The sequence below is a fragment of the Passer domesticus genome, chromosome 31 (genome assembly GCF_036417665.1).
Source record: "Passer domesticus isolate bPasDom1 chromosome 31, bPasDom1.hap1, whole genome shotgun sequence".
NCBI lineage: Eukaryota > Metazoa > Chordata > Aves > Passeriformes > Passeridae > Passer > Passer domesticus.
Window position 1 is genome coordinate 2825774 of NC_087504.1, and position 20244 is coordinate 2846017.

The window sequence follows — 20244 nt, forward strand, 5'->3', positions numbered from 1 at the left end:
GACGAGCAGCGCCACCAACCAATAGCGATGCATAGAGGGCGGGATTATGAGGTTAAGCCACGCCCGCTCAGCGCCTCCTTCTACCACCGAGTTCCGGCCCGCGCGGCCGGAGCGGCACTTCCGGTGCGGCACTTCCGGCGCGGCGGGGCCGGGCGGCGGCACCGGGAGGAGGCCGCGGCCGCCGCTGAGCCCCGAGCGGCCCCGAGCGGCCCCGAGCGGCCCCGAGCGGGCCGGGCCCGCCCCCCGCGGTACGTGCGGCCGCGGGGGAGGCGGCGGAGAGGCCCCCGGGGCGCTGCTCGGGGCTCCCGGGGCGGCCCCGGTAACAGCGGGAGAAGCGGAGAGGCGGCGGGGGGAGGAGGGGGAGGGGGCACGGAGAGAACGGGGGGGGGGGGGGGGTTGGAGGAGGGGCCGCGGGACGGCGGCGGGGAGGGGAACGGAGCGGAGCCACCGGGGAGGGAACCGGGAACGGCTCCGGTGGGAACGGGAGAGCGGGGAGGGAATTGGGGGAAATCCCGGGGATTTGGGGAAAACATCCAGGGAAATGGTGGGGAGAATTCGCAGAAATTTTGGGGGAATTTTGAGGAATTTTGGGAATAATTTAAAGGAATTTTGGGGAAATTTTGGGAATAATTTAAAGGAATTTTGGGGAAGTTTGGAAGAATTTTGGGAATAATTTAAAGGAATTTTGGGAAAATTTGGGGGAATTTTGAGGAAATTTGGGGAAAATTTAGAGGAATTTTTCAGAATAATTTAAAGGAATTTTGGGGAAATTTTTGGGGAATTTTAGGGAAATTTTGAGGAATTTTCAGAATAATTTAAAGGAATTTTTGGGGAATTTTGGGAATAATTGAAAGGAATTTTGGGGAAATTTTGAGGAATTTTTCAGAATAATTTAAAGGAATTTTGGGAAAATTTGGGGGAATTTTGGGAATAATTTAAAGGAAATTTGGGGAAATTTTGGGGGAATTTTTCAGAATAATTTAAAGGAATTTTGGGAAAATTTGGGGGAATTTTGGGAATAATTTAAAGGAATTTTGGGAAAATTTGGGGGAATTTTGAGGAAATTTGGGGAAAATTTTGAGGAATTTTGGGAAAATTTAGAGGAATTTTTCAGAATAATTTAAAGGAATTTTGGGGAAATTTTGGGGAATTTTAGGGAAATTTTGAGGAATTTTCAGAATAATTTAAAGGAATTTTGGGGGAATTTTGGGAATAATTTAAAGGAAATTTGGGGAAATTTTGGGGGAATTTTTCAGAATAATTTAAAGGAATTTTGGGAAAATTTGGGGAATTTTGGGAATAATTTAAAGGAAATTTGGGGAAATTTTGGGGGGATTTTGAGGAAATTTGGGGAAAATTTTGAGGAATTTTGGGGAAATTTTGAGGAATTTTTCAGAATAATTTAAAGGAATTTGGGGAAATTCGGAAGAATTTTGGGAACAATCCCAGAGAAAAATCTTGGGATAACTCAGAGGAGTTTGGGGAACAACCCCAGGAGTTCAGGGGTCGGGCTGAAAGAATTTGGGGGAAATTTGGAGGAATTTGGGAAAAATCCGGAAGAATTTTGGGAAAATCCAAAAGAATTTGGGGGAAAATCCGGAGGAGTTTTTTGGGGAAGATTCCAGAGAAATCTGGGGGGGAAATCCAAGAGAATTTGGGAAAAATCTGGAGAAATTTGGGGGGAAAAATCCTGAAAAATTTGGGGGGGAAATCCAGAGGAATTTGGGGAAGATCCAAAAGAATTTGGGGGGAAATCCAGGAAAATTTCCAGGAATTTTTTGTAGCAGGATTGGGAGGGGCTGCAGAGCTGGGAATGGGGCTGGAATTCCCAAATTCCTGATCCCTCTGAGCTGGAATTCCCAAATTTCTGTGTGAATCCCAGTGGGAATGGGGCTGAAATTCCCAAATTCCTGATCCCACTGAGCCAAAATTCCCAAATTTCTGATCCCACTGAGCTGAAATTCCCAAATTTCTGATCCCACTGAGCTGAAATTCCCAAATTTCTGATCCCTCTGAGCTGAAATTCCCAAATTTCTGATCCCACTGAGCTGAAATTCCCAAATTTCTCATTCCTGAATCCCACTGAGCCGAAATTCCCAAATTCCTGAATCCCACTGGGCTGGAATTCCCAAATTCCTGATCCCACTGGGCTGGAATTCCCAAATTCCTGATCCCTCTGAGCTGAAATTCCCAAATTCCTGATCCCTCTGAGCTGAAATTCCCAAATTTCTGATCCCTCTGAGCTGGAATTCCCAAATTCCTGATCCCTCTGAGCTGAAATTCCCAAATTCCTGAATCCCACTGAGCTGAAATTCCCAAATTCCTGATCCCACTGAGCTGAAATCCCAAATTCCTGATCCCACTGAGCTGAAATTCCCAAATTCCTGAATCCCACTGAGCTGAAATTCCCAAATTCCTGATCCCTGTGAGCTGGAATTCCCAAATTCCTGATCCCTCTGAGCTGGAATTCCCAAATTTCCGAGCCCGGCTCCCTGCCCAAGGCTGCCTGGGGGCTCCATGATCCCCAAAATTCCCAAAATTCCCCAGCAGGGGAGGAATTCCTCCTCCCAGCTGGGAATTCCGGGTGGGAATTGACATTTCCATGGAATCCCAGCCTGGGTGGGGGGGGGGCAGCACCTCCCCCTCCCCTGCTGATTTTCCCGTTTTTTCCTCTTTTTTGGGATCAGCTCGGCGCTGCAGGACCGGGAGAGGAGAGGGAAAAATGGGAGAAGTCTGGGAGGAATTCCGCGCGGAGAGCGAGGCCCCGCGCGCTGCCAGCAGCTCTTCTGCCGCGCGAGGTAACGGCCCTGCGCGGGGTTCTTCCAGTGGTTCCTTTTTCCATGGGAATTCTTCCACTATTTCCTTTTTTCCATGGGAATTCTTCCAATCCTTCTTTTTTTCTGGAATCCCTTCAATCCTTCCTTTTTTTCTGTGGGAATTCTTTAAATTCTTCTTTTCTTCCATGGGAATTCCTTCAATCCTTCCTTTTTACCCCATGGGAATCCCTTCAATGCTTCCTTTTTTCCATGGGAATTCTTCCAATATTTCCTTTTTTCTGGGAATCCCTTCAATCCTTCCTTTTTCCCCATGGAATTCCTTCAATATTTCCTTTTTTTCCACGTCAATCCTTCCTTTTTTCCCATGGAATTCCTTCAATATTTCCTTTTTTTCCACGTCAATCCTTCCTTTTTCCCCATGGAATTCCTTCAATCCTTCCTTTTTTCTATGGGAATTCCTTCAATCCTTCCTTTTTTCTATGGGAATCCCTTCAATCCTTCCTTTTTTCTATGGGAATTCTTCCAATATTTCCTTTTTTCCATGGGAATTCTTTCAATATTTCCTTTTTTCTGGGAATTCTTCCAATCTTTCCTTTTTTTCCATGGGAATCCCTTCAATCCTTCCTTTTTTCTGGGAATTCATTCAATATTTCCTTTTTCCATGGGAATCTCTCCAGTCCTTCCTTTTTATCCCATGGGAATCCCTTCAATCCTTCCTTTTTTCCATGGGAATTCTTCCACTATTTCCTTTTTTCTATGGGAATTCTTCCAATCCTTCCTTTTTTTTCCATGGGAATTCCTTCAATATTTCCTTTTTTCTATGGGAATTCTTCCAATCCTTCCTTTTTTTTCCATGGGAATTCCTTCAATATTTCCTTTTTTCTATGGGAATTCTTCCAATCTTTCCTTTTTTCCATGGGAATTCCTGCAATCCTTCCTTTTTTCTGGGAATCCCTTCAATCCTTCTTTTTTTCGGGAATTCTTTCAATCCTTCCTTTTTCCCCATGGAATTCCTTCAATCCTTCCTTTTTTCTATGGGAATTCTTTAAATTCTTCTTTTATTCCATGGGAAATCTTTCCTTTTTTACATGAGAATCCCTTCAATCCTTCCTTTTTTTCTATGGGAATTCCTTCAATCCTTCCTTTTTTCCATGTGAATTCTTCCAATCCTTCCTTCTTTTGGGAATTCTTCCAATCCTTCCTTTTTTCTGGGAATTCTTTCAATCCTTCCTTTTATCCCATGGGAATTCCTTCAATATTTCCTTTTTTCCATGGGAATCCCTTCAATATTTCCTTTTTTCCATGGGAATTCTTTCAATCCTTCCTTTTTTTCCATGGGAATTCCTTCAATATTTCCTTTTTTCTGGGAATTCTTCCAATATTTCCTTTTTTCCATGGGAATTCTTTCAATCCTTCCTTTTTTTCTATGGGAATTCCTTCAATATTTCCTTTTTTCCATGGGAATCCCTCCAATCCTTCCTTTTTCCCCATGGAATTCCTTCAATATTTCCTTTTTGCTGGGAATTCTTTCAATCCTTCCTTTTTTCCATGGGAATCCCTTCAATCCTTCTTTTTTTCTACATCAATCCTTCCTTTTTCCCCCATGGAATTCCTTCAATATTTCCTTTTTTCTGGGAATTCTTTCAATCCTTCCTTTTTATCCCATGGGATTCCTTCAATCTTTCTTTTATCCTGTGGAATTCCTTCAATCCTTCCTTTTTTTATGGGAATTCTTTAAATTCTTCTTTTATTCCATGGGAAATCTTTCCTTTTTTCCATGGGAACTCCTTCATATTTCCTTTTTTGTGGAATTCCTTCAATCCTTCCTTTTTATCCATGGGAATTCCTTCAATATTTCCTTTTTTCTGGGAATTCTTCCAATCTTTCCTTTTTCTATGGAGATTCCTTCAATCCTTCTTTTTCTTTTTTTGTGGGAATTCTTTCATTCCTTCGTTTTTCTATGGGAATTCTTTAAATTCTTCTTTTTTTTTCATGGGAATTCCTTCAATCCTTCCTTTTTTGGTGGGAATTCCTTCAACCTTTCCTTTTTATCCATCAGAATTCCTTCAGTCCTTCCTTTTTTCCATGGGAATTCCTTCAATTCTTCCTTTATTCCATGGGAATCATTTCAATCTTTCATTTTCCCATGGGAATTCTTTCAATCCCTCCTTTTTTTCTATGGGAATTCCTTCAATCCTTCATTTTTTACATGAGAATTCCTTCAATTCTTCTTTTATCCCATGGGAATTCCTTCAATCCTTTTCCTTTTCCTTTTCCTTTTCCTTTTCCTTTTCCTTTTCCTTTTCCTTTTCCTTTTTTTCAGGAATTCCTCCAATCCCTCCTTTTTCCATTCTGGAAAACTTTTCTGGGAAGATCCCAGAGGAGTTCGGGGCAGATCCCAAAGTTTTGGGGTGAGCCTTGGGAGATCCCAGAGCTTTGGGAACATCCCAGAGGAGTTTTGGGGAGATCCCAGAGGAGTTTTGGGGAAAATTCCAGAGTTTTGGGACGAACCTTGCGAGACCCCAGAGTCTTGGGAAGATCCCAGAGGAGTTTTGGGGAGATCCCAGAATTTTGGGATGAACCTGGGGAGGCCCCAGAGGAGTTTTGGAAGAATCCCAGGGGGTTTTTTTTGGGAATAAAGGATCCAGCATCACCCGGGGCTGCTCTGGGGACAGGGGAGGGGAGACCTGGGGCACATCTGGGCAGGGCTGGGGGCACAGCTGGAATTCCTGATGTGGGCACAGCTGGAATTCCCGGGGTGGGCACAGCTGGAATTCCCGGGGTGGGCACAGCTGGAATTCCTGCCCTGCACAGCTGGAATTCCCGGGGTGGGCACAGCTGGAATTCCCGGGGTGGGCACACCTGGAATTCCCAGGGTTGGCACAGCTGGAATTCCCGGGGTGGGCACAGCTGGAATTCCCAGGGTTGGCACAGCTGGAATTCCCGGGGTGGGCACAGCTGGAATTCCCAGGGTTGGCACAGCTGGAATTCCCGGGGTGGGCACAGCTGGAATTCCTGGTGTGGGCACAGCTGGAATTCCTGGGGTGAGCACAGCTGGAATTCCCGGGGTGGGCACAGCTGGAATTCCTGGGGTGGGCACAGCTGGAATTCCTGGGGTGGGCACAGCTGGAATTCCCGAGGTGGGCACAGCTGGAATTCCCGGGGTGGGCACACCTGGAATTCCCGGGGTTGGCACAGCTGGAATTCCCGGGGTGGGCACAGCTGGAATTCCTGGGGTGGGCACAGCTGGAATTCCTGCCCTGCACAGCTGGAATTCCCGGGGTGGGCACAGCTGGAATTCCTGGGGTGGGCACAGCTGGAATTCCTGCCCTGCACAGCTGGAATTCCCGTGTTCCTGGTGTCCTCCCCCCTCTCCTGCCCCTCCCGGGGCGGGGACTCCTTATCGGGCCTTTGTCACCCTTTGTCACCGCCCTGTCACCCTTTGTCACCGCCCTGTCACCCTTTGTCACCCTTTGTCACCCTTTGTCACCCTTTGTCACCTCCCTGTCACCGCCTTTGATGTCGGGGAGCAGCAACGGCCGGGGCAGAGCTCAAGGCCGGCCCTGGAGGAGGGAATTTCCCGGGAATGAGGCGGGAATTTCCCGGGAATGAGGTGGGAATTTCCCGGGAATGAGGTGGGAGTTTCCCGGGAATGAGGTGGGAATTTCCCGGGAATGCCGCGCTGGGAACGCTTCCGTTCCCTTCCCGGCTCTGCAAACCAAACAAAGCACCCCAAAAACCCCAAATCAAACCCACAAGTGGGAAATGTGGGATTGGGGTTAGGGTTAGGGTTCCCAGGATCAGGATTAGGATTTGGGGTTCCCAGGATCAGGATTAGGATTTGGGGTTCCCAGGATTAGGATTTGGGGTTCCCAGGATCAGGATTAGGGGTTCCCAGGATTAGGGTTAGGGGTTCCCAGGATTAGGGTTAGGGGTTGCAGTGGCTCTGGGAAAACCCAAAATGCTCCAAAGGACCCAAATTCCTCCCCATCCCTTCCCCAAGGGAGCTTCAAAATGAACGGGTTTGACTCAAAAACCCTTTCCATGCAAAAACCCTTTCCTTGGACTTCAAACCCCAATCCCAGGGTCTCTGGGAAGACCCAAAACCCCCAAGAGACCCAAATTCCTCCCCGTCCCTGCCCCAAGGGACCCCCAGAATAAACGGGTTTGACTCAAAAACCCTTTCCATGCAGGACCTTGGACTTCAAACCCCAATCCCAGGGTCTCTGGGAAGACCCCAAACCCCCAAGGGACCCACATTCCTCCCCGTCCCTGCCCCACAGACCCCGTAGCAGGGGTCTGGCCCAGCCCCTGGCTCCCTCGGGGTGCCTGAGCCGTGCCCGCCCCGCAGGGTTCTGGCGCCGGTGACGAGCGATGGGGTATGATGTGGCACGCTTCCAGGGGGACGTGGACGAGGACCTGATCTGCCCCATCTGCAGCGGGGTCCTGGAGGAGCCGGTGCAGGTAGGGCCCACCTGGGCACCGGGGCTGCAGGTGGGACCCAGCTGGGTACTGGTGTGGGGTTTGGTGGGTGCAGGTAGGGCCCACCTGGGCACCGGGGTGGGACATGGTGGGTGCAGGTAGGACCCACCTGGGACATGGTGGGTGCAGGTAGGACCCACCTGGGCACCGGGGTGGGGTCTGGGGATACAGGTGGGACCCAGCTGGGCACTGGGGTGGGACATGGTGGGTGCAGGTAGGACCCACCTGGGCACCGGGGGTGCAGGTGGGACCCTCCTGGGCACCGGGGGTGCAGGTAGGACCCTCCTGGGCACCAGGGTGGGACATGGTGGGGTGCAGGTGGGTCCCACCTGGGACATGGACCCACCTGGGCACCAAGGTGGGACATGGTGGGTGCAGGTAGGACCCACCTGGGCACCGGGGTCGGGTCTGGGGGTGCAGGTGGGACCCAGCTGGGACATGGTGGGTGCAGGTAGGACCCAGCTGGGCACCACAGTGGGATCTGGTGGTGGTTCTGGGCTCGGGGGTGTTGGGATGGGGTGGGGGGGGGTCCTGGGAAGGGTTTGAGCAGCTCAGGTGGGGGTCAGGACAGGTGGGGGTCAGGACAGGTGAGAGGTCACAGGTGAGGGGTCAGCACAGGTGGGGGTCAGGACAGGTGAGAGGTCACAGGTGAGGGGTCAGCACAGGTGGGGGTCAGGACAGGTGAGAGGTCACAGGTGAGGGGTCAGGACAGGTGAGGGATCCCCCGTCCTGGGGAAGGAGTGGAGGTGGCACTCGGGGCTGTTCTGGGGATTGGTTCCATCTTGGCTCTGGGGGTCCCTCCACCCCTTCCTGGGGGTTCCCCCACCCCATCGCGGGGTTCCTCCACCCCATCCCTGAGGTTCCCCCATCCCGGGGGTTCCTCCACCCCATCCTGGGGGGGTTTCCCCATTCCATCCTGGGGGGTTTCCCCATTCCATCCTGGGGGGTTTCCCCATTCCATCCTGAGGGTTCCCCACCCCATCCTGGGGGTTCCCCCAGCCCATCTTGGGAGGTTCCCCCACCCCATCCTGGGGGTCCCCCATCCCGGGGTTCCCCCACCCCATCCCGGTGTTCCCCTGCCGCGGCCTCAGAAGTTTCCCTCTCTTTGGGGTTCCCCCACCCCATCCTTGGGGTTCCCCCATCCCGGTGGTCTCCCCATCCCGGGGTTCCCCACCCCATCCTGGGGTTCCTCCACCCCATCTTGGAGGTTCCCCTGCCGCAGCCTCAGAGGTTTCCCTATCCTGGGGGTTCCCCCATCCTGGAGATTCCCCTACCCCATCCTGGGGTTCCCCCACCCCATCCTGGAGGTCTCCCCATCCCATCCTGGGGTTCCCCCATCGTGGGGTTCCCCCGCCACAGCCTCAGAGGTTTCCCTATCCTGGGGTTCCCCCACCCCATCCTGGGGTTCCCCCACCCCATCTCGGGGTCTCCCCACCTCATCCCGGGGTCTCCCCAGCCCATCCCAGGGTTCCCCCACCTCATCCCGGGGTTCCCCCACCTCATCCCGGGGTCTCCCCAGCCCATCCCGGTGTTCCCGCATCCTGGTGTTCCCCCATCCCGGGGTTCCCCCACGCCGGTGTTCCCCCATCCCGGGGTCTCCCCAGCGCATCCCGGGGTTCCCCCATCCCGGTGTTCCCCCATCCCAGGGTTCCCCCACCCCATCCCGGGGTCTCCCCACCTCATCCCGGGGTCTCCCCAGCCCATCCCGGGGTTCCCCCACCCCGGTGTCCCCCACCGCAGCCTCAGAGGTTTCCCTATCCTGGGGTTCCCCCAGCCCATCCTTGGGGTTCCCCCATCCCGGTGGTCTCCCCATCCCGGGGTCTCCCCAGCCCATCCCGGGGTTCCCCCACCCCATCCCGGGGTTCCCCCACCTCATCCCGGGGTCTCCCCACCTCATCCCGGGGTCTCCCCAGCCCATCCCGGGGTTCCCCCACCCCGGTGTCCCCCGCCGCAGCCCCCGCGTGACGCCGCCGCCGTTCCCGCAGGCCCCGCACTGCGAGCACGCCTTCTGCAATGCCTGCATCACGCAGTGGTTCTCGCAGCAGCAGACGTGCCCCGTGGACCGCAGCGTGGTGACGGTGGCCCACCTGCGCCCGGTGCCGCGCATCATGCGGAACATGCTCTCCAAGCTGCAGATCACCTGCGACAACGCCGTCTTCGGCTGCACGGCCGTCGTGCGCCTCGACAACCTCATGGCTCACCTCAACGACTGCGAGCACAACCCCAAGCGCCCCGTCACCTGCGAGCAGGGATGCGGGTCAGCAGGGCTGGGCACGGCGTGGGCGTGGGGGGCACTGGGGTGGGCACGGGATGGGCTCTGGGGTGGACACGGGATGGGCACTGCGGTAGGGATGGACACGGGATGGGCACTGGGGTGGGCACGGGATGGGCAGTGGGGTGGGGATGGGATGGTCCTGGGGTAGGGATGGACACGGGATGGGCACTGGGGTGGGAATGGTCATAGGATGGACACATAGAACAGGCACAGGATGGGCACTGGGATGGACATAGGATGGCATCAGAATGGGCACTGGGATGGACATGGGATGGGCACTGGGGTAGGGATGGACACGGGATGGGCACTGGGATGGACATGGGATGGGCACTGGGGTAGGGATGGACACGGGATGGGCACTGGGATGGACATGGGATGGGCACTGGGGTAGGGATGGACACAGGATGGGCACTGGGATGGGCATGGGGTGGGGATGGACATGGGGTGGGCACTGGGGTGGACATAGGATGGCATCAGGATGGGTACTGGGATGGACACGGGATGGGCACTGGGATGGACATGAGAAGGGCACTGGGATGGACATGGGATGTGCACTGGGGTGGACATAGGGTGGCATCAGGATGGGTGGGCACTGGGATGAAGACAGGATAGGTATGGTCATAGGATGGGGATGGACATGTAGAACGGGCACAGGAATGGGCACTGGGATGGACATGGGGTGGGGGTGGACACGGGATGGCCCTGGGGTGGGCACAGGATGGACACAGGGATGGACATGGGGTGGGGATGGATATGGGGTGAGGATGGACACGGGATGGGCACTGGGTGGCCCTGGAATGGATGCAGGGTGGGCATGGGATGGACACGGGATGAGGATGGACATGGAATGGCCCTGGGATGGGCACTAGGATGGACATGAGATGGGCACTGGGAGGGACATGAGATGGGCACTGGGATGGACATGGGGTGGACATGGACATAGGATGGGGATGGACGCGTAGAATGGGCACAGGATGGGCACTGGGATGGAGACAGGATGGGGATGGACACATAGAACGGGCACAGAATGGACACTGGGATGGAGGCAGGATGGGGATAGGGTGGGCACAGGCTGGGCACTGGAATGGACATGGAATGGAGATGGGCACAGGATGGGAATGGCCACAGGATGGGCACTGGGATGGACACAGGATGGGGACGGACATGGGATGGGCACAGGAAAGGCTCTGGGATGGACACAGGAATGGCCTTGGGATGGACACAGGATTGCACCAGGATGGGCACAGGAAAGGCCCTGGGATGGGCACGGGATGGCACCAGGATGGGCACAGGAAAGGCTCTGGGATGGGCACGGGATGGCACCAGGATGGGCACAGGAAGGGCCCTGGGATGGCACACCTCCAGGACAGGGACAGGGTGGCCATCAGCAGGAATTCCCTCCTGGAAAGGCCTGTCAGCCTTTAGAACATCTCAGGAAGGCAGCAAAGAAAAAAAAATCCCTATTTATTCCCCAAATCCTGCCACTCAGACCCCTCCCCGTCTTTCCACACCTCTGGAAGGTGCAAACCCCCCTAATTTGGGGTCTCCACCTTCTTTGCTGGCTCCTGGCAGGTTGGAGATGCCCAAGGACGAGCTGCCCAACCACAACTGCATCAAGCACCTGCGCTCGGTGGTGCAGCAGCAGCAGACGAGGATCGCCGAGCTGGAGAAAACCTCGGCCGAGCACAAGCACCAGCTGGCAGAGCAGGTGGGCAGCAGCACCTGGAGGGCAGGTTTGGGGTGGTGGGAGCCGAAATCCCAAAAAAAAAAGGGCAAAAAAGTGACTGGGGGAAGGTGTGGCACTGTGGGAATGGGCTGGGCCATGCTGGGGGCTCCAGAAATCCCAAAATCTCAAAAAAAGGTCCCCAAAAAAAGGTTGTGAGGAGGTGTGAGTTGAGTGTGGATTGGGCTGGCCGAGCAGGTGGGCAGCAGCACCTGGAGGGCAGGTTTGGGGTGGTGGGAGCCAAAATCCCAAAAAAAAAAGGGCAAAAAAGTGACTGGGGGAAGGTTTGGGCTGGGTATGGGTCTGTGGGATTGGGTTGGGCCATGCTGGGGGCTCTAGAAATCCCAAAATCTCAAAAAAAGGTCCCTAAAAAAAGGTTGTGAGGAGGTGTGAGTTGATTGGGCTGGCCAAGCAGGTGGGCAGCAGCACCTGGAGGGCAGGTTTGGGGTGGTGGGAACCAAAATCCCAAAAAAAAAAGGGCAAAAAAGTGACTGGGGGAAGGTGTGGCACTGTGGGAATGGGCTGGGCCATGCTGGGGGCTCCAGAAATCCCAAAATCTCAAAAAAAGGTCCCCAAAAAAAGGTTGTGAGGAGGTGTGAGTTGAGTGTGGATTGGGCTGGCCGAGCAGGTGGGCAGCAGCACCAGGAGGGCAGGTTTGGGGTGGTGGGAGCCGAAATCCCAAAAAAAAAAGGGCAAAAAAGTGACTGGGGGAAGGTGTGGGCTGGGTATGGGTCTGTGGGATTGGGTTGGGCCATGCTGGGGGCTCCAGAAATCCCAAAATAATCTCAAAAAAGGTCCTCAAAAAAAAGTTTGTGAGGAGGTGTGAGTTGATTGGGCTGGCCGAGCAGGTGGGCAGCAGCACCTGGAGGGCAGGTTTGGGGTGGTGGGAGCCAAAATCCCAAAAAAAAAAGGGGGAGAAGTGGCTGGGGGAAGGTTTGGGTCTGTGGGATTGGGTTAGGCTACGCTGGGGGCTCTAGAAATCCCAAAATCTCAAAAAAAGGTCCCCAAAAAAAAGGTTGTGAGGAGGTGTGAGTTGAGTGTGGCTCTGTGGGATTGGGTTGGGCCACACTGCGGACTCCAGAAATCCCCAAAAAATCCAAAACCAAAAAGTTTGTGGGGAGGTGTGAGTTGAGTGCGGCTCTGTAGGATTGGGCTGGCCGAGCAGGTGGGCAGCAGCACCTGGAGGGCAGGTTTGGGGTGGTGGGAGCCAAAATCCCAAAAAAAAAAGGGGGAGAAGTGGCTGGGAGAAGGTGTGGGTCTGTGGGATTGGGTTAGGCCATGCTGGGGGCTTCAGGAGTGGCAGGATTAGGCTGGGAAAAGGCAGATTTGGGGTGTTGGAATCTGAAATCCCAAAAAATATGGGGGAGAAGTGGCTGGGGGAAGATGTGAGCTGAGTGTGGGTCTGTGGGATTGAGTTGGGCCATGCTGGGGACTCCAGAAATCCCAAAATGCAAAAATAAATCCCCCAAAGACCCCAAAAAACCAGGAAAAAATGTTCTGAGGGGAAGGTGTGGGCTGAGTGTGACTCTACAGGGGTTGATTGGGCCATGCCAGGGACTCCAGAAATCTCCAAATAATAATAAAAAAAAATCTCTCTCAAAAAAAAAAAAAAAAAAAAAAAAAAAAAAAAAAAACAAAAAAAAAAACAAAAAGAAGGCTGTGGGGAAGTGTGATTTGAGTGTGGATTGGGCTGGCCGAGCAGGTGGGCAGCAGCACCTGGAGGGGGCTGGGGAGGGCAGGTTTGGGGTGGTGGGAACCAAAATCCCCCCAAAAAATGGGGGAGAAGTGGTTGGGGGAAGGTGTGGCTCTGTGGGATTGGGTTAGGCCATGCTGGGGGCTCCAGAAATCCCAAAATAATAAAAAAATCCCCCCAAAAATATAAAAAAAAAGGGCTGTGGGGAGGTGTGAGTTGAGTGTGGCTCTGCAGGGGTTGATCGGGCCACAGTGGGGGCTCCAGAAATCAAAAAATCCCCAAGAAATCCCCAAAAAACAGGAAAAAATGTAATGAGGGGAAGGTGTTGGCTGAGTGTGGCTCTGTGGGAATGAGCTGGGCCACACCGGGGGCTCCAGAAATCCCAAAATCAAAAAAAAATCCTTGAAAAATCCCCAACAACCAGGAAAAAATGTGCTGAGGGGAGCAGTGGGTTGAGTGTGGCTCCGCAGTAATTTTTAATGTTGTAAAAGATCTGATTTATTTAAGGGATATAAGTTAAACCTGGTAGTAGTTATTTATTTTTGTAATAAGTTCTAAGGTCTTCATTTGAAGTTTTAATTTATATTTGCATTTATTATCTTTGTAATATTAAAAAAAAGGGGGAAAAGCAAGGGGCAGGTTTGGGTTGTTGGGCGCCAAAATATGGGAAAAAACAAAGGTCAGTTTTTGGTGCTTGGACACCAAAATCCCCATCAAAAAATGAGGAAAAAAAAGTGGTTTTTTGCATTCTAAATCCGATTTTTCCCTGCCTTGGCAGAAGAGGGACATCCAGCTGCTCAAGGCCTACATGAGGGCGATCCGCAGTGTCAACCCCAACCTGCAGAACCTGGAGGAGACCATCGAGTACAACGAGATCCTGGAGTGAGTGCGGCGTTTCGGAGGGAAAGCTGGTGTTTTTTGTGGGAAATTGGTTTATTTCTGAGGGAAATTCGGTGTTTTTGAGGGGAATGTGTAGGTTTTGGAGGGCAGTTTTTAATTTTTTGAGGGAAATTTATCGATTTTCGAGGGAAATTTGTAGGTTTTGGAGGGGAATTTTTATTTTTTTGAGGGAAATGCATTGATTTTTGAGGGAAATTTGTTGGCTTTTCAGGGAAAGTCATCAATTTTTGAGGGAAATTCATCGATTTTTGAGGGAAATTTGTAGGTTTTGGAGGGGAATTTTTAATTTTTTGAGGAAATGCATTGATTTTTGAGGGAAATTTGTTGGTTTTTCAGGGAAAGTCATCAATTTTTGAGGGAAATTCATCGATTTTTGAGGGAAATTTGTAGGTTTTGGAGGGGAATTTTTAATTTTTTGAGGGAAATGCATTGATTTTTGAGGGAAATTTGTTGGTTTTTCAGGGAAAGTCATCAATTTTTGAGGGAAATTCATCGATTTTTGAGGGAAATTTGTAGGTTTTGGAGGGGAATTTTTATTTTTTTGAGGGAAATGCATTGATTTTTGAGGGAAATTTGTTGGCTTTTCAGGGAAAGTCATCAATTTTTGAGGGAAATTCATCTATTTTTGAGGGAAATTTGTAGGTTTTGGAGGGCAATTTTTAATTTTTTGAGGGAAATGCATTGATTTTTGAGGGAAATTTGTCGGTTTGTGAGGGAAATTAATCCATTTTTGACAGAAATGCGTTGATTTTTGAGGGAAATTTGTAGGTTTTGGGGGGAGTTTTAAATTATTAAAGGAAATTTGTCATTTTTTGAGGGAAATCAATTGGATTTTGAGGGAAATTTGTTTATTTTTGAGGGAAATGTGTTTATTTTTGAGGGAAATTTGTTGATTTTTTGAGGGAAATTTGTAGATTTTTGAGGGAAATTTTTAATTTTTTGAGGGAAATTTGTAGCTTTCTGAGGGAAATTCGTCATTTTTTTGAGGGGAATGTGTAGGTTTTGGAGGGGAATTTTTAATTTTTTGAGGGAAATGCATTGATTTTTGAGGGAAATTGGTAGGTTTTTCAGGGAAAGTCATCGATTTTTGAGGGAAATTTATCGATTTTCAAGGGAAATTCATATGTTTTGGAGGGGAATTTTTAATTTTTTGAGGGAAATGCATTGATTTTTGAGGGTAATCTGTTGGTTTCTCAGGGAAATTAATTTTTGAGGGAAATTCATCGGATTTTGAGGGAAATTAATAGATTTTTGAGGGAAATTTGTTTATTTTTGAGGGAAATGTGTAGGTTTTGGGGGTAATTTGTAATTTTTTGAGGGAAAGTCATCGATTTTTGAGGGAAATTTGTAGGTTTTGGAGGGGAATTTGTAATTTTTTGAGGGAAAGTCATCGATTTTTGAGGGAAATTTGTAGGTTTTAGAGGGGAATTTGTAATTTTTTGAGGGAAAGTCATCGATTTTTGAGGGAAATTTGTAGGTTTTAGAGGGGAATTTGTAATTTTTTGAGGGAAAGTCATCGATTTTTGAGGGAAATTTGTTGATTTTGGGGAGGAATTGGTAATTTTTTGAGGGAAATGCATTGATTTTTGAGGGAAATTTGTTGTTTTTTGAGCTGGCTGAACCCCCCAATCCCACCCCAAACCCCCATCCCTGACCCCATAATGCCCCCTAAAGTGGGTGAGCCCCCACAAATCCACAATCCCACCCCATCCCTGACCCCATTATGCCCGCTAAGGTGACTGAACCCCCACAATCCCACCCCAGACCCCCATCCCTGACCCCTCTGAGTGTCCTGAGCTCACTGAACCCCCACAATTCCACGATCCCACCCCACCCCTGACCCCATAATGCCTCCTATGATGGATGAATCGCCACAATCCCACCCCAAACCCCCATCCCTGACCCCATTATGCCCCCTCAGGTGTGTTAACCCCCACAATCCCACCCCAAACCCCCATCCCTGACCTAATAATGCCCTCTAAGATGGCTGACCCCCCACAAATCCACAATCCCACCCCATCCCTGACCCCATTATGATCCCCCAGCTGACTGAACCCCCTCAAATCCGCAATCCCACCCCATCCCTGACCCCATTACGCCCTCTCAGGTGGGTGAATCCCCACAAATCCACGATCCCACCCCATCCCTGACCCCTCTGGGTGTGCTGAGCTGGGTGAACCCCCACAATCCCACCCCAAACCCCCATCCCTGACCCCATTATGCTCCCCCAGCTGACTGAACCCCCACAAATCCGCAATCCCACCCCCTCCCTGACCCACGCGTGCCCCCCCAGGTGGGTGAACTCTCTGCAGCCGGCGCGGGTGACGCGCTGGGGCGGCATGATCTCCACGCCCGACGCCGTGCTGCAGGCCGTCATCAAGCGCTCGCTGGTGGAGAGCGGCTGCCCGGCGTCCATCACCAACGAGCTGATCGAGAACGCCCACGAGCGCAACTGGCCGCAGGGGCTGGCCACGCTGGAGACGCGCCAGATGAACCGGCGCTACTACGAGAACTACGTGGCCAAGCGCATCCCCGGCAAGCAGGCCGTGGTGGTGATGGCCTGCGAGAACCAGCACATGGGCGAGGACATGGTGCTGGAGCCGGGGCTCGTCATGATCTTCGCTCACGGGGTGGAGGAGATCTGAGGAAAATTCACCTTGGGATGGCACGGGGTGGCCTGGACTTTTTGGGTTTGTGATTTTCGTTCACGGAGTGGAGGAGATCTGAGAAAAATTCGCCTTGGGATGGCAGGGGGTGTCCTGGACTTTTTCCCTCATGGCATGGAGGAGATCTGAGAAAAATCCACCTAGGGGCAGTAGGGGTTTCCTGGACTTTTAGGGTTTGTGATTTTCGCTCACGGAGTGGAGGAGATCTGAGGAAAATTCGCCTTGGGATGGCAGGGGGTGTCCTGGACTTTTTCCCTCATGGCATGGAGGAGACCTGAAAAAAATCCACCTTGGGATGGCAGGGGTTGCTGGACTTTTAGGGTTTGTGATTTTCCTTCATGGCATGGAGGAGATCTGAGAAAAATCCACTTTGGGATGGCAGGGGGTGTCCTGGACTTTTTCCCTCATGGCATGGAGGAGATCTGAGAAAAATCCACTTTGGGACAGCAGGGGTTTCCTGGACTTGGGTTTTTTGCTCATGGTATGGGGGAGATCCAAAAAAAATCCATCTTGGGACAGCAGGGGTTTCCTGGACTTGGGTTTGTGATTTTCGCTCACGGAGTGGAGGAGATCTGAGAAAAATTCAACTAGGGATGGCAGGGGGTTCCTGGACTTTTTCCCTCATGGCATGGAGGAGATGTGAAAAAAATCCACCTTGGGATGGCAGGGGTTTCCTGGAATTGGGTTTTTTTGCTCATGGAGTGGAGGAGATCTGAGAAAAATTCACTTTGGGACAGCAGGGCTTCCTGGACTTGGGTTTTCCTTCATGGCATGGAGGAGATGTGAAAAAAATCCACCTAGGGACAGCAGGGGTTTCCTGGACTTGGGTTTTTCGCTCATGGTATGGGGGAGATCAAAAAAAAATCCGTCTTGGGACGGCAGGGGTTTCCTGGACTTGGGTTTGTGATTTTCGCTCACGGAGTGGAGGAGATCTGAGAAAAATTCAACTAGGGATGGCAGGGGGTTCCTGGACTTTTAGGGTTTGTGATTTTCCCCCATGGCATGGAGGAGATCTGAGAAAAATCAATGGTTCCACCACCTCAGGATGGTGGGGGTTTCCTGGGGTTGGATTTTTAGGGGTTGTGATTTTTGATCATGGCGTGGACATCCCAAAATAATCCTCAGGACAATGGGGGTTTCCTGGACTCGGATTTTTGGGGTTGTGAAAAAAATCCACCTCAGGACAATGGGGGTTTCCTGGACTTGGATTTTTGGGGTTGTGAAAAAAAAAACACTTCAGGACATTGGGGGTGTCCTGGACTCGGATTTTTGGGGTTCCCCCCTTGATTGGACCCGTTAGGAACCCAGCTCAGCCGTTTCAAGGAGAGGAGGAGTGGGGGCTCCAGGCACTGCCAGACCCCTCGGGGGTCCCCCAAATCCCAGCCTTGCTGCCCAGCAAGCTCCATCCTCTGCAGTTTCCACCTGGCCTGGTGTCCCCAAGCCTGGGGTGAGGGGTCCTTGGCCTTGGGGACCCTCCTGTGAGGGGTCCTTGGCCTTGGGGACCCTCCTGTGCCCCCCACTTCGTGCATGCCCCATTCCCTGGGATCATCTCCCACCTCCTCCCAGTCCATTTTTGGCTCTGCTTTCTCCACCCTTGGTGTTATTTTTCCACACACTCGTGATTGTGGTTCTGTATTTTTTTTTTTTGTACTTTAATTTTTTTTTTTTTACTTTTTCTTATTTTTACTCCCCCTTTTTATTTGATTTTCCAAGTACCCTGGGCAGGCCCCTCTGGCCTGAGTCTGTGGGACTCGTTGGGAATTTAATTTATTTGCATTTATTTTGATTTTTTTTTTTTTTTTTTTTTACCATTGTTTCTCCTCCGGTGTCGGTCCCGGCAGATCCGGCGGGAGGCAGGGATTGAAGTGATCAATAAACAGAATTCTGGTTGCTTTATCCCCTTTTTGGGGGTCTCCTCCTGCACCCCAAAACCCTCCCCGTGTCGGGGTGTCAATCTTGGGGTAAAAATGGGTGGGTTTGGGGCTGTTCTCCCCATGCTGGGGGGATCAATAAATGTCACTCCTGGGAGGGAATGGGGGTGGCTGAGGGTCCTGAGGGGTTCCCCCTGCCCTGAAGCCCCCCAGATGTGCTCCCCAAAAAGGATGAAGCTGTCCCCCTTGTTCCCACCCTTGAAAGAGCAGGGACCAGAGTGGGGTCCCCACTTCTGCCCTTAAAAAAAGAGAATACAGGGGGGTCCCGACTGTTCCCACCCCAAAAGGAGCTGGGAATGGGGGGTCTCCACCCCAAAAAGAGCTGGGAATGGAACTTGGGGGTCCCCACCCCAAAAAGAGCTGGGTCCAGAGTGGGGTCCCCACTTCTGCCCCTAAAAAAGGTCAGAGAATAGAGGGGGGTCCTGACTGCTCCCACCCCAAAAAGAGCTGGGAATGGGGGGTCCCCACCCCAAAAAGAGCAGGGACCAGAGTGGGGTCCCCACTTCTGCCCCTAAAAAAGGTCAGAGAATAGGGGGGGTCCTGACTGCTCCCACCCCAAAAAGAGCTGGGAATGGGGGGTCCCCACCCCAAAAAGAGCTGGGAATGGAACTTGGGGGTCCCCACCCCTAAAAGAGCTGGGACTGGGAGGGTCCCCACCCCAAAAGGAGCTGGGAATGGGACTGGGGGTCCCCACCCCAAAAAGAGCTCGGACTAGGGGATCCCCACTTCTGCCCCTAAAAAAGGTCAGAGAATGGGGGGGGGTCCCCAGTGGTCCCACCCCAAAAGGAGCTGGGAATGGGGGGTCCCCACCCCAAAAAGAGCTGGGACTGGGACTGGGACTTGGGAGTGGGGGGTCCCTGCTGCTCCCACCCCAAAAAGAGCCGGGATTTGAGGGGGTGCCCCATTCTTCCCACCCCTAAAAGAGTCGGTACCGGGTTTTGGGGGGTCCCGGCTGCTCCCACCCCTAAAAGAACCGGGATTTTAGGGGGTTCCCCGTTGTTCCCACCCCTTAAAGAGCCGGTACCGGAGCTTGGGGACTCTCCGATCCTCCTGCCGTTAAAGGAGGCGGTACCGGCGGGCGGGAAGCTCCGGGATGCTCCCGCCGTTAAATGAACCGGTACCGGAGGCTGAGTGTGAGTCATCCCCGGTGTTCGCGCCCTTAAAAGAGCCGCTAGCGTAGCTTGGGGAATCTATGGCGCTCCCGCCGTTAAAAGAGCCGGTGCCCGGTGTGCTCGCCGTTAACGGAGGAGCTCACGCGTGTCCCCCAGCAGCAAAAAGCGAGCGTCGCGTCACGGACAGGATTCGAACCTGTGCGGGGAAACCCCATTGGATTTCGAGTCCAACGCCTTAACCACTCGGCCACCGTGACTCTCGCGCCTCCGTCCGCCGCGCTCCGCATAGACCCGGCCCCGCCGCCGCTCCCGGCCCCGCCCCGCCCGGTGCTCGGTGCTCGGTGCCCGGTTTGGTGCAAAATGCACCGGACACCGGGCACGGCGTGGTGCTCAAGGCCCGGTGCTCGGTGCCCGGTGCCCGGTTTGATGCAAAATGCACGGTGCACGGCTTGGTGCTCAAGGCCCGGTGCTCGTTATCCGGTGCTCGGTGCCCGGTGCTCGGTGCTCGGTGCCCGGTTTGGTGCAAAATGCACCGGACACCGGGCACGGCGTGGTGCTCAAGGCCCGGTGCTCGGTGCCCGGTGCTCGTTATCCGGTGCTCGGTGCCCGGTGCCTGGTGCTCGGTGCCCGGCTTGGTGCAAAATGCACGGTGCACGGCTTGGTGCTCAAGGCCCGCTGCCCGGTG

General features: G+C 52.5%; 1 protein-coding gene and 1 non-coding gene across 2 annotated transcripts; one reads left to right on the top strand and one right to left on the bottom strand.

The window, feature by feature from the left end:
* The first annotated feature begins 113 nt into the window (after positions 1–113).
* On the top strand, positions 114–18412 carry RNF41 (ring finger protein 41). Its single transcript, XM_064401266.1, has 7 exons — positions 114–248; positions 2688–2798; positions 7129–7241; positions 9245–9516; positions 11107–11242; positions 13729–13832; positions 16144–18412. The coding sequence occupies exons 3-7, from the start codon at positions 7152–7154 to the stop codon at positions 16493–16495; spliced, it is 954 nt and encodes a 317-aa protein (XP_064257336.1). The 5' UTR covers positions 114–248; positions 2688–2798; positions 7129–7151; the 3' UTR covers positions 16496–18412.
* A 1322-nt stretch (positions 18413–19734) lies between these two features.
* TRNAS-CGA (transfer RNA serine (anticodon CGA)) lies at positions 19735–19816 on the bottom strand. The gene has a single exon. It is a non-coding gene; the product is annotated as a tRNA-Ser (tRNA).
* Between the last annotated feature and the right edge of the window lie 428 nt (positions 19817–20244).

Bases quoted from the DNA above. Each gene is read 5' to 3' on its own strand.
- RNF41 (XM_064401266.1), top strand. From the start codon at position 7,152: ATGGGGTATGATGTGGCACGCTTCCAGGGGGACGTGGACGAGGACCTG. The intron at 7,242-9,244 runs GTAGGGCCCACC...CCGTTCCCGCAG, and splicing joins TCCTGGAGGAGCCGGTGCAG to GCCCCGCACTGCGAGCACGC. The intron at 11,243-13,728 runs GTGGGCAGCAGC...CTGCCTTGGCAG, and splicing joins AGCACCAGCTGGCAGAGCAG to AAGAGGGACATCCAGCTGCT.